The 22548-nt window shown below is 45.4% G+C and overlaps 1 protein-coding gene across 4 annotated transcripts in view; it reads right to left on the bottom strand.

Moving 5' to 3' along the window:
• Susd4 (sushi domain containing 4) overlaps positions 1 to 22548 on the bottom strand; it is a 128510-nt gene that overhangs the window by 31832 nt on the left and 74130 nt on the right. For all 4 annotated transcript variants that reach the window (XM_041635430.1, XM_041635429.1, XM_041635428.1 and 1 more), the window contains 2 exons: positions 9978 to 10151; positions 5303 to 5491 (listed from right to left, as the gene is read on the bottom strand). In XM_041635430.1, the coding sequence (XP_041491364.1) occupies positions 5303 to 5491; positions 9978 to 10151 (363 nt within the window). The remainder of the gene's footprint in view (positions 1 to 5302; positions 5492 to 9977; positions 10152 to 22548) is intronic.

The raw sequence follows: 22548 nt of genomic DNA, 5'->3' as shown, positions 1-22548 counted from the left end.
CACAGCCGGAACTCCACACACAGCCAGAACTCCACACACAGCCGGAACTCCACACACAGCCAGAACTACACACATAGCCGGAACTCCACACACAGCCGGAACTACACACACAGCCGGAACTACACACACAGCCGGAACTACACACACAGCCGGAACTACACACAGCCAGCACACCACAAACAGCCAGAACTACACACAGCCAGCACACCACACACAGCCGGAACTCCACCCACAGCCAGAACTCCATACACAGCCGGAACTCCATACACGGCTGGAACTACACACACAGCTGGAACTACACACAGCTGGCACGCCACCATACACAGCCGGAACTACACACACAGCGGAACTACACACACAGCCAAACTCCACATAGGCAGAACTCCACACACAGCTGGCATATCACACAGTCTCAGTGTCAGAGGGACTCTAGAAAGATTTTAGTCTTCTTTTCCTCAATGCTGAGCCCACCAGCTTCCTTTGAACCGGACAGTCCACTTGCTTGTCTGATGCCCCTCACTCTCCTCCCACATCCCATTCTTCAAACACTTGGGCCAGCACCCTCCGTGTGCTAAGGCATTCACACAGCCTGGTGAGCTCTGTAGAGCTTCCTGCTCAGACTCTGGAAAAATAGAAAGCCATGAATCTCTGGGTAAAGATTTCACTTTACAACTGTGATATCTCCCACTGTCCCTCACCCTCCCAGACTTCCAAATGGAGGTCCAGATCCTCCTGGTAGCAGAATCTCTGACGTGCCCCATGGTAAAATAGCTGCATGGGGATGCGCAGACCGTGGCAGTGACGCGGGTCTCTAGATGGTGAGATCTGCCTTGTTCTCCCTGTTAGAACAGACGGTCAACTCTGAAAATAACTGAATTACGTGAATTAGGTCCTTTCCTTTCTTGCAGTTCCCCAGTGCCTGGGTCAGGGTTCTCAGCACTTGGAAGTGAGAGGCTGCTCGTGCTCACTAACAAAGAAGATTTGGATTCAGCACGTACGTATGTATGGGAAAGAGACAGAGGTGACAGCCATAGAGATGAAAAGGCCTGAGAAGGAAAAGAATTAAGATGCAGTCACGTGAGGACAAACTCATAGACCTACAAAAGATGCCAACATATAAGGACTCATGGAGTATATCTTCCTTGCCTAAACAGATCAATATATTCACCTGTTACAGCAGGGGTTTAAGGCTTTGTGTTCTCAAGGCCAAATCACATGATACGAACACGGGGACACAGGTGTCTTCCAGAACGTGACCACTGTCAGTCAGACAAGTGTGACAGTGCAGGGCTTCAAATGCACGACCCTCAGAGTGGTCCTCAGAACTCCTGACGGCACTGCCATGACCTTTCTTTCTAACGATCAACTCCTCATGAAGCCTGACCTTGACGATGGGGTCACTCACGCTTGTCTCTCAAAGGCTGGCTCTTCACGCCTCCAGGGAGCAGCAGTGTCACATGGTAGAAGGAGTCACACCCCAGGGTCTGCATAAGTCCTGCCACCCACCAAGGTGTCTCTGCCTCAGTCTGAGCTCCCTGAAATGGGGCTTCACTATAGCCAAGAATGCTGGCACCGCTGGGAGGTAGCAGTGTAAACCAACAGCACCCATAGGTGCCTCCTTCCAGCCTATCTCCAGCGAGACAGTTAGACTAGAAAGACAAAGTCCTTCCTATGCAGCAATTATTTTATTTTTTTTTTTACTTCAAAAACGACTATAAAGCTATCAAATCACCTTTCTGCTAGACTGCAAGGCTATCTGTACAAAGTAGACAAGATGGATGGCTTCAAGTGACAGAGGCCCAGGCTCGAGTTCCAGCCTGCATTTGCTCATCAGAAAGATGGGGCTGAGAGCAGAAGAGACGACAGAAGGACCAGAGGACACGATGGCGAGAGCCTGACGCAGAGCTGACACTGAAGTGGACATTGTTATCGTGGGGTATTTCCAGACACGCAGACAGCCAAAAAGCACCCGAACAACCAAAGAGCGTCACAGCACATGAGCGTAAGGTCTGGATTTTATTCATGGCCATAATCTACCTAGGGTGGTTTTATACCTAAATCTGAGAGTTGTGGTAGACCCTGACACTAGGTGCCAGTTACTTCCTTAAAAAGTTATCTAGCTGTTACACAGAGAAACCCTGTCTCAAAGTAAAAGAGAAGAAAATTGTTTTAAAATTTAAAAGCCTTATAGTTCCATGAATTACGATGAATACCACTTTCTATTCTATTCTTTTTTTTTTAAATATTTATTTATTATGTATATAATATTCTGTCTGCATGTATGCCTGCTGGCCAGAAGAGGGCACCAGACCTCATTACAGATGGTTGTGAGCCACCATGTGGTTGCTGGGAATTGAACTCAAGACCTTTGGAAGAGCAAGCAATGCTCTTAACCGCTGAGCCATCTCTCCAGCCCTCTATTCTATTCTTTTAAGATTTTTATTATTTTAAATTGCATGTGTGTGTGTGCATGTGCGTGCATGAGTACATATGAGAGCAGGTAGGTGGAGGCCAGAAGCAAAGGATTGCCCTGGAGCTGGGGACACAGGTGGTTGTGAACCCCTTGACATTAGTGTGGGACCCAAACTTGGGTCCTCTTCAAGAGTAGGATGTGATCTTAATCACTGAGCCAATTCTCCAGTCCCATTTTATTATTTTTGAGATGTATGTAGCCAAGGTTGGCCTTGACTCGCCATAGAACCAAGGATGGCCTTGAACTCCTGAATCTCTGTTTCAACCTTCTGAGTGCTGGGATAAAGGTGTGTGCCACCATACCTGCCTTATGTGGTATTGGGGATTGACCCCAGGGTACTATGAGTGCTGAGCAAGCAACTGGCCAGGTTGAGTTCGGGGACAGCTAAAGTGACATGCATGAGTGACAGGCTTACCAATGGTGGGAGGTTGGGGAAGTAAGACGTAAAGAGGTTACGGAAAGATTTTTATAGCTCTGCTTGTCCGCATCCACTCACTGTTGCGGTCAGGACACTGATGGATTCGAAAGCCCCCACAGTACACAACATGTAGCATAGACAGTTTTTACTATACCGTAAAGGAAAATCAAATGATATGGAATGTGTGCTTTGTAAGACAGGAAGAAGGGGAAATGTACGTGCCATGTGAAGGGACAGATTACCAAGGAATGCTGATCTATGCTGTTCACCCTGCAATGATACATAAGCCATGCACCAATGTTTTTCAATGAAAGGAAGAATGAAAACTATGTCACCCCCAGGATGACTTCCTCATGAATCTCTGTATTTTATTTCAACCCAGTGCTTTCATTTTTTTTTAATAGATAAGATTTTGTTTTGTTCTGTCTAACAAATCCTCCTGTCGCCGCATGCTGAGTATCTGGGCTTACAGGTGCTCACTAGTATGTCCAATCACGGCTTGCTTCAGTTTCTATGTGGTCCCGAGGAACAAGTAACCTTAACTTACTCTGCCTGTGAGTTTAGATTTGTGGCCTTTATACTTTTGACCTCTGTTGCTTTGAAAGGGCTCATAAACTACTTCCTTGGATATTCTGAAGAGATGGGCAATAAAAACAAAGATGCCAAAGTCATTTAAATGGTGGGGGGGAGGTATGCGTTGAGTGGCCTTTTTGGCATAGGCAGGCAGTCATTGGCAGGGTTTCCAGATCTTTCTGTGGCCAGAGCTGAGAATGGCAACAGACACAGTGCATGCGTTCAGCAATGGGGCTCGTTTTCCGACACGGACCGCTCCATGTTTATTATAACCTTAGATCATCGCCTCTTGAAGTCAGATTTTGTTTTATGTCTATCCATATCTTATTCTCCAGGCTCCATAAAAGGCTGCTCTCAGAGTCCCCAAATGAAGCTTACAGAATCTGACTACTTGAGATGCAGTTAAGGCAGATTTGAAAAGATTCTAAAACAGGCATTTCAAATTGATAAAATCATAACAGTGATATCTTCAAACTACCCTTGATTTCTGGTTATATGAACAGGGGAAATCCTCCAGGAACTAGGAAGGCAGGCCCTTTCGTGACAGCTCACACTCACTGTGGCCCACTGGAGTAGGTAGACGACAGAGAGGTGACTACACGGGGTGACCTTGTCTCTGGAGACTAGGCTGGCCAGCTTCAGCAAGCAGAGGTACAATAGCCAATTCTGTTTGAATTTCAGATTAAGAACACACACACACACACACACACACACACACACACACTCTAAGTTCCTACTGGTCACACTGAAAACTTACTGTTATAAGCAATTCAAATATACTAGGGTGTCTCACTGTTAACACCTCTACCCTGGCCTCTGTCCCTAGGAAATGTGGGCTATGTGGGAGATCGGAATGTGTGGGGACCATAGCAGAATGAATGGTACTGAGTGGCCATCCCTTCCTCCCACCTTTTCTCAGCTCCTCTCTGGCCAGCCCCCTCCATGTCTGTCTTCCGTTTGGAAATAAAAGCCTTCTCTCATTGCTCCCCTCCCCTCCGGCCAGCTTAAGCCCACTCCTCCTGAGGTTGCTGCAGGGAATCAGGTAGCTATGCCGCTGTAAACGCTGGTCTGCTCGGACATGCTATTGTTTGGTGGGGGGGGGGAGTTATGTTTTGGACAGGTTTGGACGGGCTTTGGAATGAAACCTTTCTCCCCTGCCATGTTCTCACAGAGACTCCTCCCCCACCCCATCAATTGAGAGGTTAAGAAGCCCATCAGGTGAGACTTCAAGACCTAAGACAAACCAGGGCTGAAGCAGGATGTTGAAGGTCAGCGGCAGAGGGTGTGAGGAACCCCAGGACACTGCTCGGATACTGGAAATGGAAGCTATCCCCCCCCACACCCTGCTAACACAGACAGTGGTCTTTAGCAGCACGCCCCTATAACCAAACAGATGTCATAAAAACAGGGCAGAGAGGGCTCCTGCTTACAGACTTCCAGGCGCGTCTTAGAGCCGAACATTCACGGCTTAGCTATAATGCACGGGAAAAGGAGAGAAACATTGACACAACAATAAACAAGGAGCAAGACGGAGGCGGGTGGTGCCACAACGCCATCTGCTATCGTTTGGTGCAGAGAAAATTAATTTTTGAAGGCATTTCATTTAACTTTGCGATATCTCGCAGTCTGACATCTGATTATTTCAGCTTCTGATATTTGCCATCTTCCCCTTAAATCTAGGAATGGTGGTGGGCGGGGAGGGGAGGGGGGCAAGTCTAACGGGAGGAGAGCTCCATAGCAGGCGGATGATCTGGACCCAGGCAAGCGAAAGTCACTCCTGGCCACAATGAGAGGCTTCCCACCTCCACACCCACTTCCAAAAGACTTATATGTGTTACCTTCCAGAGCAAGGCACCGGGGTGGGCTGGATGACCAGATAAGGTTGTGTAAGCATTCAATGTACCCAGAACCCTCGAGTTTAAATCCAGGGAAGCAGCGATAGGCTATCACAGTTCCCACGGGGAAGGAGGTCTGGAACTCCGAGATGTTCACGTAGCCATTGGCAGAGGCTAGAGGTCTCAGACAGCCTGTGAAACGTCAAGGAAAGATGAAAAGGTTTCACTAGGCTGCCTTTGCACACATGTACAGCAAATGGCACAGAGGAACTCTTTGGGATTGTCCCCTGGCAAAAAAAAAAAAAAAAAAAAAGCACTGCAGACTTGGGTTATATGTAGACAGAAGTTTCCTGGAATATTTGAAACAGTACCACAAGGGTCAGATAAAGGGTTAGAAGGGAAGAAGGGGACAAGTGGCATATGGATTAGCACATCCCTAGCCAGGTGAGGCTGTACCAAATGGAACCCCAGCATCACTTGAGGGGCTTTTGCAAAGCAGTGGTGCCCAGGACCCATGCCCAGGACGAGAGCCTGGGGGTCATTATGTGTTTATGAAGCTCCCCATGTCGTTTAAGGTGACCTCAGGGATGAGGGCCACTGAGGCACCATAGGAGGCAACAGACATTACAATGGCTGGTAGTTTGCGACTTGGGCAGGTTATATTCCATCACGGGACAGAATCCTGCTTGAGCTGGTACTACTACATTTCTGGATATCTGGTTTTAAGTAAAATAGGTTAAGAGTCTTAAAGTGTGCTGGTTTTCAAGCTGGAAGTTTCTCCAGAGGGCTTGACAGACAGACTCCAGCTCATGTGTCTCAACAGGTCTTGGTGGAGTCCAAGGATATGCAATGCTAATGGCCAGGTGGGAGGGCCTCTGAGAAGCACAGCCGTGTAATGGCTCTGTGCACCAAACAGAACAAGTTGTGTGCTATCAGAGAAGATGGAAAATTGGACCCTGGGTCTAAATCACTGGCGGCCTTTGGTCTTGAAGACTATGCCATTCCTAATGGGACAGAATCCTGGGTGTACCATTCCTGCTGTCATAGAACTGTAGTGAGCCGAGTCATGACACAGGGTGATATTCTTCCAGGGGGGAGGCGTGCGTGTGAAGCAAACAATGTATAATGAAAACACCTGCTTTTCTGTCTAGCTGTCGAGCACAGGGTTTGGTGTCTGTGCAGAGCAGCAGATGGTCAAGCCCTCCTCTAGAGCTGGCTATCTTAGACACGGGTTTTTCTGATTTTGTTTTTTCGAGACAGAGTTTCTTTGTAACTTTGGAACCTGTCCTGGAACTTGCCCTGCTGATCAGGCTGACCTTGAACTCACAGAGATCTCTCTGCCTCTGCCTCCTGAATGCTGGGATTAAAGGCGTGTGCCACCACCGCTTGACTAGACACTTGTTTTGAGGGGCTCTCTCAGCAAGCTGCTTTAGTGCCTGCATACCAGAGTAAGGAAAGACAAAAGAGGCACCAGAGGTGCAGAACTTTGGGACAGTCACTCACAGTTTTGATTGTGTGGTACCTACCTCACTGCTATGACTTGGGCTACCCAGGCCCACAATCTGAGAAGGCCTTGACCCAGAAACAGTTAGGATGTTTCCTAGACCCTCCCCTCACCCCTCAAAGCAGCAGAACTCAGTATCTTTTCGCTCCATCTCATGGTTTTCTCAATCCCTGCTACCTCGGTGTGTGTGTGTGTGTGTGTGTGTGTGTGTGTGCGTGTGTGTGACAATGTTACATGTGTGGAGGTTGAAGATTGATGTCAGGTGTCTTCTAGTCTTCTATTTTTCTTTCTCTGGTCTCTCTCTCTCTCGACAGAATCTCTCACCATACCAGGGGAACACTGTCTTGGCTAGGTTGGTTGACCAAGAGCTTGCCCTGTCTCTGTACCCCAGCACTGGACTCTAGATGCTTGCCACCATGCCAAGTCCAGCTTCTGTGGTCCTGGAGATCCCAACTCAGATTTTTATGCTTGCAGGTACTTTACCAACTGAGCCACCTCTCATGTTCCCTCCCTTAGATGGTTCTTAATCTTCCTAAGCTAAAAACTGGTCATGTTTGCAGCAAAAGTGAAGTGCAAAGAGTCGGAAGGAAGAGTGGAAATCAGGAAGAAATGGAATCAGTAATTGAGAAACAACAGATAAATCCATTAACAGGGAGAAAAGGAAGGCATGGGATGCTTACACAGTTCAGCTGGCTGACACGGTACCAGGAGGGCCCAACACTCCTTGCCATGATGGGGTTCTAGTTCCAAGCTGTGTGTGGGGAGATGCTGGGCTTTCCCAAATCATAACTGATTCGAACCACAGTGATCAGGGCAGGCACACACTCTCCAAAACCTTAAATATCCATTAAAAAAAATGGCCTCTGAACAGCCTGCCCTCCACTCCTCCTGAGGAGATGGCAGGAGCTATAATTTGTGCAGCTAATCAGCACTGAGAGGGAAAGATATGCTCACTCTTGGTTGGAGACAGCCCATCCTAAATATAACAGTGGGGAACAGGCTTCAACTCAGTAGTTCAATGGGATTTCCATTTGCACTTCTAGATAATAGAGAGATGCCTACTGGAGCTTTTGCCCCTGGATCTATAGGTGCAAATAAAAATTCTAGAATGAAATGTCACTCTTAAGAGCCAATTACAATTCACCAGGGGGCTCGGAGAGGTGCCAGGCTGTCTGCGGCAACTCAGAAATCCTTCTTTCTGTGCTGTACCAGCTGGGCGGCCAGAGGACAGCTGGCGGGGTGGCTGCTGGCGGGGCTGTCTCTAGCAGCAATCACGCACAGGACTGAGAGTTCTGAGGAGCACAGCAGGGCTGGGGCCTGTGGCGTCGGAAGTGGCACATCTCTTAAGAGTAACCAGCTGCAGGCCCGGTGATGTAGGCCTATCAATCAAGCTGTTTGGGGGACTGAGGCAAGAGCAACATAAGTTCAAGGCCTGTCTGGGTTATGGAGTGAGTTCAGGGCTAGCCTGGGAAATTTAGTAAGTAAGACCTTCTTTCAAAATTAGGAGCAAAAAATGGGAATGGGGCATAGCTCAGAAGCATGGCGCTGAATAGCATGGGCAAAACCTTGGGTTCAAATCCCAGTAATACCGTAAAATAAAAATAAAAAGAAGAAGATCAGTGCTCATGCCACTGACCTAGAAAAGTCATGTCTTGAGGAGAATTTGAGAAAGGGAGAGGGACCCAGGTTGGTCAGGCAGAGCAACGGTGAGGTACATTTCTAAACTCTCTAAAATAACACCCTGACAGGCCAGAGGGAAAAGAATTCCTAAGGAACACGGTGCATTTAAGCAATCAAGTGGGAACTGGAAAGAATGAGAGGCGGCAGAGAAAGGATGTGGAGAAAGCAGGACAGCAGGGAGTGGCTGCAGTCTGAGGTGACTTTCTTCCCGCGCCTCCAGCCCTGGAAAGGATTAGTGTCTGGAATGACTCTGTGGCTAATGATCTTTATTTGCATGAGGCGCCCAGCCCAGGCGCCAGTTGCTTGTTTGGTAGGCAGTCTCTGGACAGATAAATAAATCCATGTCTCTTTTAGGGGAGGCTAGGGACACAGGCCACAGGACAGAGTGTGAAGACGGCTGGGCTCCTCCTCTGTCCTCCCAACTCTGAACCCTTCGTTCTGTCATAGGTCACAACTCTTAAGCTCTCGTGTAGGAAAACAGTCTATTTCTGAGGATGGGGCACACAACGCAATATCAGGGCCTGTCAGTTGTGATTCCTCAGCACCAAGCTGACATTCTTCTCAACTTGAACATGCCGGGGCTTTTGGAGCAAATCTGAATGGCCCTCCTTCTCTCTCAAACTATGAATTATGCATTGTTTGTTTTTTGGTCCTTTAGACCAAGTCACATGTCAAAAAATAAAATCAGAATTAATGTGAACTCAAGGGCTTATTTTCAAAATCAGGTTCTTCTGTACACGGTGGCTGGGGCAAATATGAAAAATGTGGAAGGGTAAATATTCACTGGGTGTTTTGGATGTGTCTGAATGTGACTATTTCTCTGCTTTTCATGCATTATAAGAAAGGATACTATTGAAGAGAAAACAGTCTCTATAAAATGGGCTTGCTATGTCCTCACCACTACTGAAGGAATATTGCACCCTGCAGTTTCCACTGAGCAGACAACAATTCATCCATGCGTTCACAGCCCAGCTACAAAGCCTCCAAATTATTTTTAATTTATTATTATTACTATTGTTGTTGTTCGTGTGTGTGTACGCATGTATGTGTCTGTGTGGGCATGATGCATGTGCACATGCTCTTGGGCACACATGTGCAAGCCGGAATGCCTATGATGGTCAGTGCAATCCAGAGACCAAACTCAGTTTGTCAGGCTCATAAGAGAGAGCATCTCCCTGCTGAGTCCCTTCACGAGCCCAATTCTCCTTATTCTTAAACTATTTTATAGTTTTCTGTGGAAAGGGAGTGATTCTCAACATACTGAAGAATAAGGTCTCTCCTGTCTAGACTGGGAAATCTGGGTATACAGTGCTGAGTATACCATAAGGAGCAATAAGATTCTATGAGAAGTCACCAAAAGACAGGCCGGGACCTAGGGGGGTGACTTTGTATCTTTCTGCCGTAATCGCTGTGGCTACGTTTGAGGATCATGTACATGCACCTTCTTCAATGAAGTCACAAGTACAGTTGACAGCAGGGGCTCCCATCTCCTACCTTGACAGATGGGCAGGTTATCCCATGTTCCATCATCACGACATAATGAAACCATGTTGTATACGTCAGGGTACCGGATCTTGAATCCCTCATGACAGGTGATGATTAACTTATCCCCATGTCTATATGTCTTGTTATGAATCTCAGCATCTTCAATTTGGGGGATGCGGCAGTCTGCAATAAAAGATGAATGTTACTTTGTTTTGCAAATTTAAAATGTTAACTGCTTTGCCATGAAGCTCTCATTTTCAGCCCTGGTCTCAAACCATACAACAAACAGATGCACGGTACTGCATCTGTCACCAGACTCAGCTGACAATGACAAGTTCACAGCCTGTGTCAGAACTAACAGGAAGAGGGACCCAGTGAGCAGGGACCTCCTCATAAAAAGAACTTTATCTGCCGCCTCCAACCCTTCCTATCTGTGGTAGTTCGAATATAATTGGCCCCCATAAGCTCATAGGGAGTAGCACTTTTAGGAGGAAGTGCGTCACTGTGGGGGTGGGCTTTGAGGTCTCCTACACTTAAGCTATGCCCAGTGTGAACTCAGTTCACTTCCTGTTGCCCATGGATGGAGATGTAGAACTCTCAGCTCCTTCTCCAGCCCCACGTCTGCCTGCACGCTGCCATGTTTCCTGCCATGATGATAATGGACTAAACCTCTGAAACTATAAGCCACCCAAATTAAATGTTTTTTCTTTATAAAGGTTGCTGTGGTCATGGTGTCCTTCACAGCAATTGGAACCCTACCTAAGACACTACCAGACAGTTGATCTTCTGAATAATTCTGAAATGAATGAAGAGCTGGCTGTGTTTCCGACAGGCTTTAACATGCTTCAGCCTGTCAGGCTGGTTGCTGCAGCCACCCAGGCATGGTGTAGGGCCTCGATGAGCACACACCATGTGCAGAACAGCACAGAGCCTGAACTGTCCTTGCCTTTGCTACCAACACTTCCCGTCTACACTTTAGCTCTTCAAAGAACGCTAGGCCAACATATACTCTTGCCAACCTCCTAAGGTTCAGGACGGTCGGGCATACTCTATGCTCACACAGAGTGACTGAAGCCAAGTGAAAAGGACAATGAAAAGGAGAAACAAGAGAGAGTTAAAGGGGCAGTGAGGACATGCAAAAAAGCAGGCCAAGAGTGCAAAGACAAGCTACTTCCACAATTCACGGTCGAAACAAACTGCAGTGTTCCTCACTGCCACACTGGGACTCTGCTCGTCCTACCCCTGAACACCTCACACAAAGTCCCCTCTGGTTCAAGTCACATCAACCACTGTGTGTTTTTCCCCATCCCTCTTGAGTACATCTCTGTTAAATGCTTCTGATTTTGTGTATAATATTTTAGTGTTGGGGATGGAAAGCAGGACACAGTGCCTTCTGGGTAGATGTTCCATCTCGAGGTTTTACTGGCAGCCCTGAGAAATGTTTCTGATCTTCAATGCACAAAGGTTTATGACCTAATGATGGGCTATATTTCAAATTTCTGAATTCTTAATTTTTTTAAAACAAGGAGAAAATCTCGGGGTAGTATTTTTCCAATCAGAACCTTTCTCCAGAAATTCTTCAATGTGCTAAAGGATCTTTGGCTTCCGAGCTGCTCCCTAGAGTCTATGGAATGCACAATGTGGCTGGAACAGCATGAACAAGAGTCCTGTTCATCAGGATGCTTCAGCTTGGAATTGTCAGCTCTGAGGCAATGAGCCCTGGAAGCCCTGATACAGGTAGAAAGGGAGGATTTCACAGTGGCTGGCAGTGGCTAGCTTTGGTTATTCTTCAAAGGGTCCATCAAGGGCATGATGGGGTTGGTGCTAGGTTCTCTAGAAGCAGCTCAGGGCAGGGCACAGCAGACTCCAGAAATCAGGGCATGAAATATGGAGAAGGCTCAGAGAGAGAGAGAAGCAGAGGACATTCACTGTAGATCATCTGTAAGTCCAGGCGTATCTTTATCTTTGCCACCACTAACTTGAGAGCTAGATCTATGTCACTTTGGCACAGGTTTTCCCCAATGTATTCCCATTCCCGGACTCATTTGTACTTCTGGTGAAGAACTGCAGGGAGGGGGCACTGTCTAAAGTTCCACAAAGAAGAATTCTGGGAGTGCAAGGCCCTCTGAGCCCAGTCAGCTGATTTGGGCACACCAGGGTGTCCTCGCTACAGTCGAGGCTAAAGAGCTGTCTACTGGCTTCTATCTTGCCTCTCATCCACTTAGTATCAGTCTGTGGAAAAGAATGCTCTAACTATTCAAGCTTCCCCGATAGTTTTCTGAGTTAAAATAGCCTCATTTCTTCCAAATCAAGCCTAGAATAGTCACAAGGTAACTGACAACTCTCTGCACCCCAGCGCTGCCTTCCTCTTAATGGAAAATGTGAATTATGTTTTCCTCAATGGCACTAAGCAGAAATTATGCGCAGCAAGTAAAAATACATTTATCAAGGCATCTGTCTGTAAAATCTCGGTGTAAACAGTTCTTGCAGTGGTAATGTATATGTCTAAACAACCCTCCCATGATGGGCTTTAAATGTCTTTAAAAATTAACAAGCATAGTCAGGAGGCAGTCAGTGTGGGAAGTAAAGTCAATGGACAGAGTGGCTACCTGGACATCACACACAGGTTGATAAAGGCTGGTCAGAGGGAGAAGCTCCCAGGCCTGGCTCACAAGATCGACTTTCCAGCCTGTGTTAAGATTAATGTGGGATGTTTCTCCCAGGTTAGGTGTGTTGCAGTGTGTGTGTGTGTGTGTGTGTGTGTGTGTGTGTGTGTGTCAGGGGCTGTGTGTGATATACTCTGATCAAAAAAAGAGCCTGTATGGGGTGACACAACACCAGTCCACTACATGGGAGAGCCACCCAGCAGTAAGGCTTTGGAGTTCAAGTCCTACTAAAGCCGAGAAAACGGACTGAGATGTGCTCGAGGACCAAGGGGAAAGCTGGTCCAGGTCAGCTCTAACAAACCTTCAACTTTAACAGAAGGAAAGGCCACCCACACCCTGACTGCTCATGCACACTGGGTGGCACCCACTTCTCCCAGAAGGAAGGGTGAGATGGGGCCTGGAATAAGTATCTGCCCTGAGGAGCTTTGGTGACGATAAATAACCACCGACCTCATTGCTAGGAAAGGAATCAGAACCCTGGGTATCTGAAAATATATGTCTAATCTTCACTAATGCTGCTGAAGTTTTACAGAGGAATACGGATGTTCCTGGGATTACACAGGAGCAAGACACAGAAAAGCTCACTGTAAATGGAAAAATTAAAAGATGAAAATGAGGCTGAGGAGAGGGCTCAATCTGCAAAAATGCTTGCAAGCCTGAAGACCTGACTTCAAGTCCTAGAACTCATCACCACCACCACCACCAGCAGCACCACCAGCACCACCACCACCATCATCATCATCATCACCACCACCATCATCATCATCATCATCATCACCACCATCACCACCATCATCATCATCATCAAAGCCTAATGAGTGAGCTCAAGGCCAATGAGAGACCTTGCCACTCCTGGAGGATGACATCCAAGGTTGTCCCCTGGCTTCTACATGCCTGTGCATGCACATGTATGTGAATCCCTCCCCTAGCAATGCATGCACACTACATACCCTACCGAACCTCCCAGATCAGCGACCCAGTGCGGTGCAGTGTAGTTCACTTTCCCTCCCTGTCTTGCGGTTGAGTAGAAGCTGCAGTTTGACCAGCATCAGAATGGAATCCCGCACTATGCATCACTAACCCATGAAAACACAAAATTCAAAATGTGAAGGGAGCTTTCTACTGAGTGGGCATCGCTCCCACAGCATGGGAAAGGCAAAGCATCATTAAGCTGAACCATTATTAAGCCAGGGACTGTTTGTCACACAACTTCCTAGGCCACAGATTCATCCATTCAGAAAAAGAAAAGACAAAGCCATGGCAAACGTATCATTAGCAAAGACTAGAAACATCTGTCAATATTTGATTCTGTCACACAGAATCCGGCCAACAGTTAGGACTCAGGTTGGCGAGCCACAAATGGGCACTTTCAGGATGTAGCCCGAGGGTATCAAAGGTTTCCATTCTGAAAGCCCTATTTCACCAGCCTACCACGGCCATTGTTGTACACTGAACCTATTAAAAACAGACTCGGTGTCATGAACAAGTCCAAAAGGAGAGATCCCGAGAAAGTGTTGCACAGTTACACTGAAGTACAGATTAATTTATTAGACTAGTCAGCCGAGCAGTCCCAGGGGGCAGGGGCAGGTGCAGGACGAATCAAAAAAAAATTTTAAGATGTTGGTTATATGTAAAAATACAAAACCATTCCCAGGACCATGAATATATGATGTGTAGATACATATGAGCCTCACAAGCCACATCATTATGCTAAAGGCTCTAAATGTCTTGCCGGAAAGAATCTGATGTACATTCCCATGAACTGGCATCGGCAAAGCTTACTTATTCACCTTCTTCTTTATTCATTCATTCATTCATTCAGCGGTCCAGTGTGTCCTAGGTGTGGGGGACAGAGACGTCCTCATTTCCACTCTTCCAGCATTTGCATGAGGGATGCTTCTAACCGCAAAATTAAGAGACAAATGAGCTAGAAAATAACAGGCGAATCTCGCGACTGCGGTGAGCTCATAATGTGGTGATAAGATAGGGAGTGACTCGGGGACTCATTTAATTCGAGCAGACAGGCAAGGGGCCTCTGAGGAAATGACATTTATTAAGCTGAGACCTGAATGACAGCACAGATCCAATTACACGTGGATCTGGGAGATTTCAGGCAGAATGGTTAGGTTAGCACAAAGGCCAGAAAGGAGCTTGGGGTCCTAAAACACACCAGGGAAGACCTGTGTGTTTGGAAGATAGCAGCCAATTGGGGGTGAGGGGAGACCACAAGCCACACAGGGCCTGATAGATTAGGACAGGGAATGGGGTTTTATTTTAGTGGGATGGGACACTATTAGGCCCTAAGCCTGTAGAAGAGTCGGAATTATATTCTCAAAAGCTTTGTCACCTGTGCTGTGAAGGAGGCACCTTGGCCAAAGGTATGGTCTTGTCCTCAGGTCCTGGAGTGTCCTGCCTGAGATAAGGACCCTTGCTCACCTAGTAGAGTCAGGCGTGCTACGTAGTCTGTGTGATTTGGGACACCAAATATCAGTTCAGCTTCCTGGTGGGACTGGAGACCAATATCAGCCCTAAGTAATCAACACTGTCTATATGAAAGAACCCCAATAAAACTCCGGACACAAACACATGAGTGTGTCTCCCTGGTTGTGGATACACCATCATACACTGCTGCTTGACAGACAGGCACTGTGGGCACAGCTCCACTGGGGGCTGGTGGCCATGACTCCTATAGGTCATGCCCTACGTACCTCTTCTCTTGTGAGATTTTAACCTGTGTGTCCCCACTGTCATACACTTATCCACAGGGTTCACAGTTCTTTTAAGTTATGTGAGTCTGACTGAATTACTGAACTTGAAAGGGGCCGTGGAGATCGCCAGATCTGCAGACAGTGTCAGACTAGGGGAGGCTGTAGGACCCTGAACTTTGCACCATTGGATGGTATTTTAATTCATGATCTACTGGCATCCATCCACTAGCATCGCTGCTTCATTCAATACAACCCAGAGAGACAGCCCTGACCACTGGTTCACTCAGGGGTAGGCTGCAGGAGTTTAATGGAATCAGTCCGGGCAAATGATGTCATTATGGACAATCAACACAGAGCCAGGAGAGGGAGAGGTGACAGCTATTGTCCAGAAGGGAGCCGATAGAAGAGAGGGTGCTGCCGACAGAAAAGAGGGGTTGCCAACGAGAAAAGAGGTGCCACGCTGTGCATGGCTTTGCTTCATAAGCAGGGATGGTTCTGGCTGGTTCTTTCTTCTTTAAAGGATGTTGACTTTGATGAAACCTGATGCAGCATTGGAACAATACACTTGACAGCTTGTGGCTCTACATAAACCCTACTGTGGAATTACTAGTTAGTTCCCTGCCTAAAACCACTAAGAAAAACACATAGACACAGACAGACAGACCCGCTGTGTTAGGGGGTGTCAAAAAATGATGGTAAGAACACTTCTCTGTGATTTGCTACTTAAAAGTACCCCCCGTTTAAAGACTCTTTCTTCTTTTTTGAGACAGGGTCGCTATGTAGCCCGGATGGCCTATGACACTGAGCTGAGCTTCAGGTACTTATCTTTGTATTTTTATATTTACAACTTAGAGAGTGGATATTAGCCATCCATTCTGCAGGGCTAGACTGTTACACATTACATATACTGGAGTATATATGCGACATTTACAAAAACTGACCACATTGGAAATTCAGTCTCAACAAATAGCAAGTGACTGAAATTACTGAAGATGTATTTGGGCCACAATGAAAATAAGATAGAAGTGAATTGTTACAAAACTCCTATGTTGAAAACTGAGTAATATCCTAAAAAATAAAACCATAGTTTTGAAAGCTGCTTACAATGTACTTCCTGTTTACTTAGGTAATATTATATCCTTCTGGAGTCTTTGCTAAAGTTAAAAAATAGATAGTTATCCGCCAGGCGGTGGTGGCGCATGCCTTTAATCCCAGCACTTGGGAGGCAGAGGCAGGTGGATCTCTGTGAGTTCGAGACCAGCCTGGTCTACAAGAGCTAGTTCCAGGACAGGCTCCAAAACCACAGAGAAACCCTGTCTCGAAAAAGCAAAAAAAAAAAAAAAAAAAAAAAAAAAAAGATAGTTATAATTATAGTTTTCCTTAGTTATGATAAAAATAATGTAAATACAGATGTTGTAACTGTAATTCTTACTTAATACCTGTCTTGTTATACATAAATTTACTATGTTAAAGTTAAAACCTTCCTTTTTATTTAAACAGAAAAGGGGAAATGGTGTGGGAAGTCCTTCTGTGTATGTTTTGCTTTTATTGATTAATGAATAAAGCTGTTTTGGCCAGTGGCTTAGCAAAATAGGGCAAGGCGGGAGTTCCAAGCAGACAGAAGAGGAGAGAGTAGGTAGAGTCAGGGAGAAGCCATGGAGCCACCAGAGGAGAAAGACGAGAGCTGCCAGCCAGAACCTTGCCAGTAAGCCACGAGCCTCATGGTAAAATATAAAATAATAAAAATGGGTTAACCAAAGATATAAGAGCTAGCTAACAATATGATTAAATATGGCCAAAGAGTGACTTAAAAAAATATAATTTCTGCGTAATTATTTTGTGGTCTGGGCAGCTGGGAACAAACAAACGGCTTCCGCCAACAGTAATGTATAGTATGCAAATAAATCTATGGTCGTACATTTCTCTTTAAGCCTAAACACACACAGGATGTCCAGCATGGTTGCTCATACCTGCCAGTAATCCCAGCACTCAGGAGGCAGAGGCAGATTGGCTTGGAACTCTATGGGTTTGAAGCCAGTCAAGGCTACACAATGAGACTCAAGAAACAAAAATATCTAAGTATACACAGAAAAATTAAATACTTAAAAAAAAGTCAAGAACACACACCTTAGAGTTGGTTAAGTGAAATTTGCTGACTGGTTGTTCATATTTTCCATGTTATGTTTTTATTGTAGCTATGAGTTTGCACTTAAAGTCCTATTGAATTTTGCTTTGTAAATATTGAGGTATGTTACTATATATATATAAATTTAGGGTTATCCTTTAGAACTAAAATTAAGAATTCTTAAATGGTCAGAAAATGGATAGGTGATTAAGCCTGAAGAAAGTACAAGGATATAAATAATACAGAGTAAATGATAGGGAGATCATTAACAATAAAAGAAACAAAAGCTAAGAAGGACCAGCAAGATCAAGTATTGGTCCTTTGAACTCACAAGCAACAATCACTGATAGGATTTATCAAGAACTATGTAGTTCACCCAAGGCAAGAACAACACCCTCTTCAGTATTCCACTGGTATCTTCTGACCTCCAAGGGCACCTGGCATGCACATGGCTCGTACACATACATGCAGGCAAACTCTCACATACTTCAAGAACTTACAAAAAACTTTCAAGAACTTACAAATATAAACAGTAAAATAAATGAATCAAATATGTCTGAATTTCTAACAGATCAATTTAAATAAACTTAAATCTTTTATCAAAAGTTCAGATAAAAATCTGAATTCTAAATTCAAATAAATAAAAGACAAGACCTTCATATAGAAAACATTATTGAGAACAACTGTTAAAGACCTTAGTAAGTAGGGAGAACTAATATTGCATAGGTCTTATTTTCCTCAGAATTTTAACTATGATTTTAACTATTTTTCTTTTCTAGCTGTTATGACAAAAATACCCTGACAGAAAGTTCAAAAAAAAAAGGGGGGTTTATTTTCATTATGACACCAGTTTTTGGTCAGAGCAGGGAGGTCACAGAGGTCACAGACTTGAAGCAGCCAGTCACACTCACAGTCAAGAGCAGAGAGAGGATGAATGCAGCATGCTTACTGCTCAGTTCCCTCGTCCACTCTTAACACAACCCAGGACGCAAGCCTAGGGGATGCTGCCACCCACACTGGACCGGGTCTTCCTACATCAATTAACATCATCAAAGAATCACCCGTGGACACGCCCACAGGTCCACCTAATAAAATCACCCATGGACACCTAATCTGGACAGTTCCTCACCAAGACCCAGGTGACTCTAGACTGTGTCAAAACACAAAACCCAACAAAGTAACATTCAGAATTCAAACTTGTTTCAACAGTTGCTGTGCTCATTCTACGATTTATATGGAAACATGGAAGGCCAAGAAGAGCCAAGGAAGTCTTCACAGAACAGAGAAAGGGGGTAAGGCTTGTGTTACAGGCATTTAAGAGCAATTACAGGGCTGCAGTCATGAAAACAGAATCATATCCAGCGCAGGACAGACAGACCAATAGAACAGAGACCGAGCTAGGTCTTCCATCTCCTGACATAGGGGGCAATGGGAATCAGGAGGAACAGTCATTGCAATGAACAATGCTACGTGTATTATATACAAACCAAGCCCAAGAAGGAGAGTTAGGGGGCTAAATATGAGGGCAGGGCAGCAAGGTTCTGAGATTACAGAAGACAATGCCTTTGTGTGTGTGTGTGTGTGTGTGTGTATGCATACGCAAGCACTGGTGCCTGTGGAAGCCAGAAGAGGACATCGGATTCCCCCTGTAGCTAGAGTTACAGAGAGCTGTGAGTCACCTAACGTGGATGGTGGGACTCAAACTTGGGTCTTCTGGAAGAGCCTTCTCTCCAGGGCCATGAAAATATTTTTTTAACATGACAAAGAAAACCTCCACAGAACTTTAGCATAAAGAAAACGGCTGATACATTTGACTGCATTCACATTAAAATATTCTGTGCATCACACTGACAATAAGAGAGCAAAACCTTAAGCCACAGAGCAGCTTTGTAGCACCTACAGCCAACAAAGGACTCGGATTCAGTGTCTATAAAATCTCCTAAGAATCAATACGGAAAAGACAACTGATCGATAAATGGTTAAGCGAATTAAGCAGACACTTCACAGGAGAGAATCACGAGCTAGCCAATAAACACAAGAAGGTTCTCAACTCTATTATTCACCAGGGAAGTGAACATTAAAGGTGGGAGACTCAGGGAGTGGCGGACATACCTCCAAAAGTGGGGCTGGGGAGGCTGAGGCAGGAGGGTCCTGCACTCTATGACACCGTCTCAACACAAAGCCAACCAACTAACCAACCAAAAACACAGAGACAAACTCCCAAACAAGCATCCCAGTACAAAGTTAGAGGGGCACTGCATGCCTGCCAGATGGTTAAGTATTGCTAACACTTAGGGGCATGTTCTGTTTGTAGAAGTTTAAACTGGTATAACCACTTGAGATCATTAGCAACATCTATTAACACAGGATATATGCATATCACCTCAGCAGCTCTTCGCTCTGGTACAGAGCCAGTAGAAATAGAAGATTATCATTTGTCAATAGGGATGTTCTGATATGCTCACTGCAGCGTTATTTATAACAGAAGACAGTTGGAAAAGTCTAAAACGACCACCAAAATGAATCTTCAAATGATGACATGTCTATATGTTAGAACACCAAGAAACAATGGAGACGATGCAGCTGCAGCGGTGGCCATATTACGTGTGTATTTCATAAACATAAAATTAGATCTAAAGCAATGCTTACTCGGTATGTAATTCCATGTACATAAACTCCAAAACTAGGCAAAAGGACATTCAACCTGAAACAACATGTTTAGGAATAGTGTGTGCTTTGGGATTAAACGTCTCAATCATGAGAAGTGATTGCCACCTCTCAGAGGGAGGAAGGAGACTGGGAATGAACTTGTGGGGACGCCAGCAGTGTCCTATTTCCTCCCTGGATGATGGTGATGTTGGTGTTACCGCGAGCATTTTCACTGTTTTGTTTCACGAACTTTCCTAGTAGCTCACCAAATTTTGCAAATTTAAACGAAGTCCTAAGGACAGCAAAATGAGTGCACTGACGATGCTGCCCCGTTCCCTACCTCACCCAGAGCTGCTGGGTCTGGAGGTGGAGCCATTTAGTGGAATTTCTAGGGACAAATGATTCTCTGCGTGGGGATGAAGCACTGAAATTTCCCAAAGCATAAAACTTTATTTGCCAGAAAATTTTCAAGACGGTAAGCTGACCTCTTGATGTAAATTAGAGAAACTGGTGCAGGTTCCACAAAAAGGTAAACTGTGATTTTTTTCTTCATATATGTGGATGTATGTGTACATGTTCATGTGTGCAAATGCACATATATGCTGAGTATGCATACACATGCATGTGAGGATAGTGGTTAACTTCAAGTGTTCCCTTCTATTGCTCACTATTATCTATTATTATTTACTACTAAAATTATATTATTATTATTATTATTATTATTATTATTATTATTATTTTGAGATCAAGTCTCCCACAGAACCTGGAACTTATCCATACTGATACAGAGAGATGGCTGACCAGCAAGCCCTCGGATCCTTTTGTCTCCACAAGAATTACAAGCACAAACCACCATGCCTGGCTTTTTACATGGGTGCTAGGGACCCGAACTCAGGTCCTCATGCCTGTTCAGCAGGCATTTTGTCCATGGAATCATCTCCCCAGCCCTTTATGCTTCTCCTGATTGAAAAAAAAAAGATTGGTTATCTTATCTTCAAAGAAATTTTGAGATCAATTTCCACTTTCTGGAAAGTAGCCTCATATGTAAAGAGGAAGAGATGGGAAGCATTGGGTGATGCAGAATAGGCTCAGAAGAAGCATTAAAAACAATTTCAGGCCTGGCAGTGGTAGCGCATACCTTTAATCTCAGCACTCGGGAGGCACAGGCAGGTGGATCTCTGTGAGTTCGAAGCCAGCCTGGTCTACAGAGCAAGTTCCAAGACTGACTCCACAGCTACTGGGAAACCCTGTCTTGAAAAACCAAACCAAACCAAAAACTATTTTATGCTAGGCAGGTGCTCTTCTTTGGTGGTACTGAGTACACCAATCTCATTTGCCTTCTGAGGTACTTCTCCCAGCTAAGAATGGGGTTCAAAGGCAGTTCTCACAGATGGATGACTGACAGCATCTTTACTCACAGACAGAAGACCCAGGGCAAGCCTCTCAAGGGGTACCTGAGGCCCAACTGGAGAATCACCCACATGTCCAATCGGTTTAGATTCCAGCCTGAAAGATGCTTAGGGCATGGTGCCTGGAAACGTTCACTTTTCGTACCTCTGGGGCAATCAGAGGCTAAGAAGAACCATCTGAGAAGAAGCCCAAGGTCAGTGCAGGGGACCAGGGAGACAGATGACATCAGTCAAAACAAAAGATGCTAGCTGGGAATTTAATGACCCCAGCAGCTGCATTAGCCAAGTGACATTGAACTCTAAACTGAGCGGGTCTGCACTATGAGGCCTTTGCTTTGCAGACCCAGTAGGGGCTCTGGGGAGGTCTCTACCCGTGCTGATGGGACTCAGAAAATGGAGCCCGGAGAGCCTGGGTCAGGCTAAAACCACTCCATACTGGAGTGAGAGAATTGCGTACGTACAGTGACGGGTTTGAAAGGAATCCCTGGGATAAGCCCTACTTTTTTTTTTTTTTTACAAATAGCCAATCTAACTCTAGGTTGTTGCAGGTGTGAGCTTATGAAAAATTATTGCTTTCTGGGGGAATCTCCATCGTCAACTAGGTGTTCAAGGTCACCATCAGTCATTGTGTGACCTTTCCACGTGACCTGACAGGGATCAGAACACATGCTGATGCTGTGACTCTCCATTTAACAGGCAATTCTGTGATTTAAAGCCACCCCACCCCCACTTGTGGGAGGGTCATTGTACAGTCAGGGTGGGAATGACTTGTTCACAGATGAAAGAAGACAAGAAGGTGGGCACAGCTGGCTAAGGAGCAATGCTGCCCTGGTGGCAGCTTCTCTGCACTTGCTGGACTTGATGATAAGGCTACCAAACCCTTGCCTGTAGCTGTCTGGCTGTCATCTTGCCATGGGGGTAAGTGATCATTCTGACCTGATCTTATTTCTTCTAGATTTTTTTTTTCCTTTCAAGTCATGTCTACATTTAAGATAAGAAATTCTTGAAGAACAAAAGTCAGAT

The sequence above is a fragment of the Microtus oregoni genome, unplaced genomic scaffold (assembly GCF_018167655.1).
Source record: "Microtus oregoni isolate MIOR12 unplaced genomic scaffold, Mior012 000047F_ref0000412, whole genome shotgun sequence".
Taxonomy (NCBI): Eukaryota; Metazoa; Chordata; class Mammalia; order Rodentia; family Cricetidae; genus Microtus; species Microtus oregoni.
The sequence above is the reverse complement of the archived record's forward strand: the minus strand, read 5'-3'. Positions and strand labels throughout refer to the sequence as shown.